The sequence below is a fragment of the Petaurus breviceps genome, unplaced genomic scaffold (assembly GCF_028583685.1).
Source record: "Petaurus breviceps papuanus isolate PSGF00001 unplaced genomic scaffold, PetGlider_PUasm1.0 174, whole genome shotgun sequence".
NCBI classification, from domain to species: Eukaryota; Metazoa; Chordata; class Mammalia; order Diprotodontia; family Petauridae; genus Petaurus; species Petaurus breviceps.
Genome location: NW_027185761.1, coordinates 69,456,255 through 69,465,531, shown reverse-complemented (window position 1 = coordinate 69,465,531; position 9,277 = coordinate 69,456,255). Strand labels below are relative to the sequence as shown.

The following is a 9,277-nucleotide window of genomic DNA, read 5'->3' as shown; positions in this document are numbered from 1 at the left end:
GTTGTTGTTAAAATGTATGCTATTTTAGAAATATATGGAGCTGGGGGGAGGAGAAAATTGGGAACTCAAGGGATTGTGGAACTGAATATTGTAAACTAAAAGCAGATCAATAAATTTAAAAATTACCTGGAGTTTGAGGTTTATTTGAAATTTTACTTCTTGTGTTGTTTATTTGTCACGTCAATATTTTGCATGTACTTATCTGTGTAATATTGTACCCTCTCTTCTCTTGTAAGCCCCTTGAAGGCAGGGACTGTTCATTTTTGCCTTTGTATATCCAGCACCCAACACAATGACTGACCCCAAATCATCGCTTAATAAATGTGGTTTGAACTGAAGTGAATTATTAAGATGGCAATCACGAGGAAATTGTAATTGGGTCCACATGAAAGCGCCGAGAGAACACTGTTCCTCGGGGAAGTTCTTTTCACTCACATCTGAGCACGCTTGCATTGTGCTTTTGCCATTCTTTTGGCCTTGGATTTATGAGATGAATAGGAGAAGTTCCATTACCACTAAGAAAATGTCAACCATTCAAGTCTTATTGATTTTTTTGCTTGGCCTGTGAATAATTTATCTGCACACTCAGTGGTCGTCTCATGGTCCTCTGAAGACAGATGATTTTTTTAGAGCTGCTTTCGAGTTTGTGTCTCTAGGCAGAATCATTTAGAAGTGGCTGGCTCTTGGATACTTTGATTCAGTTTGGGGAGGGAGGGAAAAGTGTTAAAAGTAGAGGAAAGCAAAAATGGGGAAAGTGGAATGTAATGTAATAACAAAGTTTCTGAGGAATGGCTGAAAGGAGTAATAGGAAATGAGGCTGGAGGGGGAGGAGTCAAACTCTGTTGGGTCTTCAATGCTAGACTGATGAATTGGGAGGGATTCTAGAAAGAGCAGCAGAAGCTGAAGATTTTGGAGCAAGTTAGTGAAAGGATCATAGATCTTATGTGTGGACTTGGCAGGAACCCCATCCAATCTTCTCTTTTTACAGACAAGGAAACTGAGGCAAACAGAGGTTGAGTCACTGGCTTAGTGTCACAAACCTAATAAATGTCTGAGAAATTTCTTGAACCAAGGTCATCCAAACTCCAAGGCCAGGGCTCTCACTTAGAACTGGGCCACCTAACTGCTCAGACCTGAGACTTAGGAAGATTTTTTTAGCAGCTGGTGTGGAGGATAAACTGGAAAGGGTAGAGCCAGGAGCCAGAAGGACCAATCAGGAGGCAATTGCAGTGGTCCAAGCTAGAGATGCCTGGGGCCTTAGTTGGGGTTGATACTGTGTGATTAGAGAAAATGGTGCTAAACCCCAAAGATTCTGGGTGGATAAAATCAACAAGAACTGGTAACTGATAAACTATGTAAAGACGGGTCTTTATTCTACTGGCTACAGAACGATCAGAGCTGTAGCCACGTATGTGTTTCACATTGAAACTGCCCTGATTTTACTAACAGTAAGACCTTGAAGAAAGGCACATGTGAGTATTATGTATGTGGGTGTGCACACACGAACCTCAGTTCAGTTCAGCTAACATCGCTCAGACTCAACTGTGTCCCAGGCCCTGTACTTGCCTCCAGGTATAAAAAGAGTGAATGAAACAGTCCCTCCATGGGCTTCTATTTTGTTTGGGAAAAGTAAGAACTTACTCTGGTGTAGGCAAGTAATTTTAGACTGAATCTTATGCCTCTTCAAGCCTGAGGAAGTCAACATCAGTGTGCCTGGACTCAGTGTGAACGTTTGACATAGAGAACTCCTGGGGAGGAAATTCTTTCCACCGATGCTGATAGGGACCTGCTCTATAATTTATAGCCTAAGTGGGTTGCCTGGGGGAGCAAAGAGAGTGGATCTATTTTTTGGGTCCAAAAGAGAGGTCTTTGAAATGAATGCCAGACTGATTCATGCTTTCTCCAAGTGCTGTGTTTAAATTCCACTTATGAGTATACAGTATCTTATTTCTGTTCTTTTTCAGGCAGAAGGTACGAGACTTCAGAGAGAACTCCGGGGATACTTAGCTGCCATCAAAGGTAATGATCTCTGAGATGTTTGGTATAAAATGCCCTGCAAGGGATGGGAGAAGGGCTAGGGGAAGGCAGGTGGGGGAGGGCAGCAAGTTACACAAAAGACCCCACCCCAAACCAGATCCTAGATAATGGCTGGGTCAGGAAGCTGGTTGGATTTTTGAACTGCAGTCAATCACATAAAAAAACAAACACCATTACTGGGGTATCCTCATATAGGACAGCAAGGCTGGCTTCGATATTTGATGGATCTGTGAATTCACCAATGAGAATCCTTCCTTCACTCACTGAGATCACAACCCTTCTCTGCCTTAGTAAACAGTCTGCAAGTTGCTATGGCTAAAGCATTCATTATTTGGAGCATATCCTCCTGGTGATAAACCTCTCTGAACTTGTCAATGGATATCTCACACACACACACACACACACACACACACACACACACACATACACCCCATTGCCAGGCTTCTCCGTGAAGTCTTTCCAATTTTGTCAGATCTACCAGAACACATGCTTCCTGAGTCTAGGCTTTAAGAACCCAGGCTTGTCTCCACATCGTGATACAACGTTCAGATTGACATAAGGAAGATAACACCAACACATTTCTAGAGTGATAAGAGATCTCTGAAGCTCTGACCCAATTGCAGCCTTGTGAGATAGGTAGTAAAAGTTATTATCACCCTCATTTGAGAGTTGGAGAATTAAGGCTCAGAGTGAAATGCTTTACCCAAGGTCACACAGCCAGGAAACAAGAGAGGGAAGACTCAAACTGGTCTTCCAATTCTAAGACTAGGGCTCTTCTCAATAGTTTGCTACACCTCCCAATACTAATCCTAGTACCGCTACTAATAATTTGCTGGAATTGCTTGTAATGAGCCTGTAGAGGACTCTTATTCAGCCCCAGAAAAGAGTTATTTCACCCACCTGACCAAGGGTCCACAGAGCACGAAGCACAAAAGAACAATAATGACCAGGGTAGCCACCATTTCTATGTCAGCTCACACTGCGCAGAAGATAAGGATGAGCTTATAACAACAGCTACCATTTCTAACACATCGGGGGTCATCAAGTGCTCTCCTCACAACATCTCTGGGAAATAATTGCAGTAGAAATATTACCTCAAGTTTACAAAGGAGAAAACGAGGCTCAGAAAGGCTGTGATTTGCTCATCTAATAAATGGCAGAGATGGGGCTTAACCTGAGACTCTGCCTCACTTCCCACATTTATAAAATCGGGGCTTCACCTACACAGCCTCCAAGCTCCAGCTCTAAATCCTGTGACCACAGGTCAGGAACTCACACACCGCACTTCCAATGACTTTTTTTTTTAACAAATATTCATCTAAATGAGTGTTTTGCTTCAAAATATTCCTTTTGGAAGGTTCCATATCTATTCCAATGATGTTACCATTGGCTTAGAACATGCTGAAGTTTGCCCCAGGTTATATCCATTGATTCATTCACTCTTTCAAACAAGTAGGAAATGTGAAGGATAAAAGGTAAATAAGACACAATTTCTCCTCTCAAGGACCTTACAATTTATTCAGAGATTTAAAACATAGTTAAATAGCTAGAAAATAGAGCAAAAGCATGGGATCCCCTCTAAAAATTCTTTACCAACACAATAATGGGGAAAAAAGGAGAGGAAACAAGTAGCTTGGGAAACTTGAAATTCTTTGAAAATTTATTATGTTAAGATTCAAATGAGATAGGGGGGAAAAGCTGAAAATTTTTGTGGTTAGTTGTGCAGTACTGAGTAAAATTCAAAACCCAACTATTCTTCAAATGTACCGAAACCTGAACCTTGGACCTTCGCACTGCTAAAAGGACCTAGTGAATCATGGGCAATGATAACAAAGAGACTTTTTCTAATGAGGTCAAAGGAAGGAGAAAACATATGTGAACTTACTGAGACATGCATTACTCCTCAGATCACATTTGATTTTTCGATTAAGGCCCAAACACATAATGAACACCATATGGGCAGCCGTTGCCAAGGCTAACAGCAGGCTTCAGCTCTTGGGCAATGTGCCACTCATGCATAACAGCTGACAAAAGAAAGCTTCAAGACAATATTGGCTAAGTAGAATGGATGTGGTGCCTGAGCAAGATAATGCAGAAATGAGCGAGATCACTTGTGATTAGCACACTCACTGAGGCTTCCCTCGGGAGTTGGTATCTGCAGTCTCGAAGGACTTCCGCCAGCAGGAAGGGAAGAAAGCTCAGAAGGAATGCTGCTGGGATCAGCCTCGGCTGGTTTTGTTAGTAGCTCTCTGCGCTTTTTGACAGGCAGTCCTCATGTCTATCCTGTATGTTCAAACAGGGTGAGCCAGCTGTGGACTGATCCATTTCCCCACCCTGCTTGATGGAGAAAGTTATGATGATAAAGTCAGGGAAGATGTGGAAGGTCAGGATATCGGTCAGAGAATCACTAGAAAAAAAAGAGTCCTTGGTTTGGGCTTCTTTGGTTTTTTAAGAAGCCATGGATTGGTTAGAAATGGGCCCTGAAATTTGCCCTCCAAGTTCCTTTTCACTCAATATAAATTAACTCCCAAGCATTATTTTTTTCCTTAATCCTTTCAACTTTGGCATAAAGCTTCTGAGAACTCTATTTTTTTTTTCTCAAGAATTGTGCGGTTCCCTGGCCTGTGGTGTTGGCATGTCCAGGGCAGTAGGGAAAGGCACAGGAAATGGCATCAATGCAACCACTCTTCCACAAATACTCATTAAGTACTTATAATGAAGCCTGCTCTGTAGTAGGCATTGAAGAAGCAAAAAACAGGGAAACAGATCTGTAGAGAAAAGCCTCTGGGAGAGCCCGACCTCGCCCTAAAGAGGCTTCCCCAGCTCACTTGTCCACCCTCCGTCCAGCACTCAAGCTTGCATTTACGGTATGAAGGTCCACTGAGGGGACCAGGGCTCTCCCAGCTTTCTTACTCTGCCGCCTCTAGGCAGCCTTGGATGAGAAATGCTGGTGCCCTCTGCAGGCCTACTGCCTCAGCTGCTGCCCTCCTGTCTCCAGCAAATCAAGTCTGTCATGAGCTCCCCAGGATGGCAGTGGAGGGCAGGTGTGCAAGGCTTTGGAAGCACAGACAGAGAGGTCAGAGGGAGTCTTGGCACAGGACACGGAAGCATGGGATCAGCTCCCTGGGAGAGTTCTCTTCTTTGGTGGAGGAGAGAAGAGGTCTGCCACCTAGGGTGCTCACCTGTCTCACCTGTCTCACTTCCAGTGTGATCTGGGACAAATCACTTAATTCCTCTGTGCCTCCGTTTCCCCATCTTTAAGATTAAAGAGTTGGACTGAATGGCCTGAACTCTCTTCCAGCTCCAAGCTGATCATCTTGGGATTCTATTTGCTGGCCTGATCTATTCAGAACTCAGCCAAGAATAGAACTGGGAAAGGGCCTCTGGGGAGCCCAGACGGCTGCTTTACTCATGGGTGACTCTGCGGGGCCCAGCCAGAGCCCAGCTAGTCTTGCTCTACACACAATTATAACCAGTTGCAGTAACTGTTTTCCCAGGACTCAGACACACTGAAAGCAATGAGAAATGACAACTGAGAGGCAGCAGCAGAGGGAGGGAGAAGAAACACACACACACACACACACACACACACACACACACTCACACTCACACAAAGAGCAAATACAGGAACTGAGAAAGCCAGCAATCTGCAGCAATTTGGTCTTGGAGCAAACATTCCTGTAGATCTCCGCACACAGCGCCCCCATCTCCCCATTCCCCCCTCTCCGGGGAGTGTTACTCACAGACTCAGCTTTAGTACAGGGCTTTGGCAGGGTGGGAGGGCCTCCAGTGGTCTGGGTCACAGCCACCCTAGGCCACTCTCAATAATAAGGACACATCTAAAGCTTTACCTGAATAATCTCACCTGAGCCTCACAGCATGCCTGAGGGGAAGGTGATACATGTGTTATTTCCCTCATTGTGCAAATTAGGAAACTGAGACTCAGAAAATTACTTGATTGTGGCCAGTTTTGAAACCAACTTCAAATGGTCAGATTCTTTTTTCTTCCTTCCTTCCTTCCTTCCTTCCTTCCTTCCTTCCTTCCTTCCTTCCTTCCTTCCTTCCTTCCTTCCTTCCTTCCTTCCTTCCTTCCTTCTCCCTCCCTCTTAATATTGGTAGTACTAACACTTTGCTGATATGGCAAATTGAACTTTTCAAAGAGTTTTCCTCTCTACTATCTCATAGTAGGGTCACATACAAGCCCCAGTCTCCATTAGAAATAATCAATTTCAGCTGTGGGGTCATTTTCCCAGTACAAGTTTATCCTCCCAGAATCTGGACTGTTCCGGCAGGAGGGCCCCTCAAATGCCATGTGGCACAACCTGTACCTCCCTAGACAATCCTGACAGGGGTCAACCAGCTTTCACTTGGGGATCTGCTGTCCATGTTAGGATAGCTCTAATTGTTCAAACACTGTAAAAATGTCAAATCTGAAAGAAAGAAAAATAAGCAGATTACCTTTGAGCCAGACTCCTCTCCAGATTCCTTTTTCAAAACAGTATTACAATGTGATACGATGATATAATATGGCGTATGATATGGAATTGATAAGTATGGACATAGTGTTCATTCATTAAGAAAAGGACTAGCAAATACAATTTTCTTTTTAATGTATTTTTTATCTGACCAAGAAAAAAAGTGATTGACTTATATTGGCACCGTTGGAAGTGACCTGCACTCAGGAGACCTGTATTCAAATCCCACTTCTGAGCTGTGTGGTATGAGCACCTCCCTCCCCTCCCCCAGGCTCAATTTTGTCACATGCAAATAAAGGATCATAACACTGTTAGTGTATGAGGAGAGCTCTCAAGTCCTCCGTAAATGGGAGCAGCCGCTGTTACTGGTGCTGAGCACAATGGAAATAGCCAGGTACAGGGATTCATTTTTGTTCTGATTTGTTTGGTTTTGGGGGTGTTGTTCTAACATGGTGCCTGGTCCATAGTAATTGCTACCATTAGTGATTGTTTGCTAATTGATAATCCAGACAACTGGACCGGACTTGAGACACATAGGTGGGGCCATGGATACAGTGTTGGACTTGGAGTGAGGGAGCATGAGTTCAAGTTCTGCCTACACTAGGCGTGTGAATCTGGGCCAGCTGTTTAACTTCTCCCAGCCTCAGTTTCCTCATCTGTAAGATGGGAGGGGCTGGAATTGATGGCCTCCAGGGACCTTCCTCACTCTGGTCTATGATGCTGTGAATCCCAAGGCTGTGCTGCCTCATTCTCTCCTTCAGGAGCCATTGACTTGGAGAGAAGGCATTTACTATCACTATGGCATCAGCCGGTGCCCATGTCCTGGTACATCCAACATGCCCTCCCTCTGGAACCCAGACTCTCATGTCTCTTCCTTTTAGGTGCTACATCTTCTTCATGAAGCCTCTCCTGACCCCCCCCCCCAGCCAAGGCTCGTGCCCCTTCCAAACTACCTTGTATTTAATCAATTTATGTGTGTTCATATGGAGATAGCTAAGTGGCTCAGTAGAGAAAATACTGGGCTTGGAGTCAGGAAGACCTGAGTGCAAATCCAACCTCAGACATCCGACATCAGCTAGATGGCCCTGGAAAAGTCACCTACTCCCTGTCTGCCTCAGTTTCCTCACCTGTAAAGTGATAGGTGGCCAATAAGTTTTCTTGCAGTCTCTGACACTTACTAGCTGGGTGACCCTGGGCAAGTCACTTAACCACCGTCTGCCTTAGTTTCCTTAACTATAAAATGGAGGTCATAATAGCACGTCCCTCACGGGGTTGTTTTGAGGAACAACTGAAATATCTGTTCAGTGCTTAGCACGGTGCCTGCCGAATGGGAGATTCTTAGTAAAGGCTCATGTTCTCCCCTTCACTGATAAAGACAGCAAATACCTTCCAGATATATAAAGTTCATAGATTCACATATACATACATTATTGCTCAGTCACATCTGACTTTGTGACCTCATGGACTACAGCATATCAGTACTGTCCATAAGGCTTTCTTAACAGAAACACTGGAGTGGTTTGCCATTTCCTTCCCTAGTGGATTAAGGCAAATGGGGTTAAGTGACTTGCCCAGGGTCACACAGCCAGACAGTGTCTGAGGTCATATTTGAACTCAAGCCTTCCTGGCTCCACTTCTCTCTCTCTATCTGCTGTGCCACCTTTCTGTCTGGAATAGTAATAATAGCTAGAAATTTTTTAATCCTCATAACAACTTTGTGAGGTAGATGTTGTTGTCATTGCCATTTTAACAATGATGAAATTGAGGTCAAGAGGTTGTGACTTGCCCAAGGTCTCAGAGCTAGTAGAATCTGGTGCCATGTTGAACTCAGATCTTCCTGACTCCAAGCTTATGCTCTGTCTACTGTACCACCTGGAGGCCTTAAATTCAATCTGTACAGACTCTACCTAGGTAGAATTCCTTTTCCATGTCAATGATGGTCCATCTAATAGGCTTTGAATAGTCTATAGTCCCCATATAAAATAGGTCTAATTAGGACCACATAAAATCTCAGTTTCCATCCCAATATAATTTGTGATCCATCAACTAAACCCCAGTTGAACAATTGTGCCTACAAAGAAGGACAACTGATAGAACCAAACACAAACCCAAGAAGATTAGGAAGTTGATATCTCTTGGGAGCCGTCCATCCTCCACCTGAGCCTCTGGCTCTGAAATCCCTAGTTCCCCACATGGACAATGGCACCGACCACCCTAACTGAGCCTAGGACCATGACTAATGTAGGGTGAAAGGTGATCATTCTGCCCTGGCCAGCATAAGAAGGAAAGTCAGAAAAAAATTGTTATCCTTCCCAAACCAATTACCAACGTAACAAACTCAGAGGAGAAATGAATCCCCAGTCCATGTGGGTTATCATGCTTTCCCCCACTATCTCTGCAGCTCAAAAGATATACTTTCCTCAAATAAAATAAACCTGATATATCCAGTGAGGGGCAACTACGTGGCACAGTGTGTAAAGAACTGGGCCTGGAGTCAGGAAGGCCTGCATTCAAATTCAGCTTTAGACACTAGCTGTGAGACCCTAGGCAAGTCACTTAACCCTGTTTGCCTCAGTTTCCTCATCTGTCAAGTGAACTGGAAAAGGACATGGCAAGCCACTCCAGTATCTTTGCCAGGAAAACCCTAAATGGGGTCCTGAAAACTCAGATTCAGTTGAAAATGACTAAACAACTAAAGACAGAGGGGGAGAAAGGAAGGAAGAGAGAGAGAGAGAGAGAGAGAGAGAGAGAGAGAGAGAGAGAGA

The 9,277-nt window shown here is 44.2% G+C and overlaps 1 protein-coding gene across 2 annotated transcripts in view; it reads left to right on the top strand.

Annotated features, from left to right (window-relative positions):
• Nucleotides 1–9,277, top strand: part of AMPH (amphiphysin) — a 188,166-nt gene that overhangs the window by 107,465 nt on the left and 71,424 nt on the right. For both annotated transcript variants that reach the window (XM_069084385.1, XM_069084384.1), the window contains exon 3: nt 1,965–2,019. In XM_069084385.1, the coding sequence (XP_068940486.1) occupies nt 1,965–2,019 (55 nt within the window). The remainder of the gene's footprint in view (nt 1–1,964; nt 2,020–9,277) is intronic.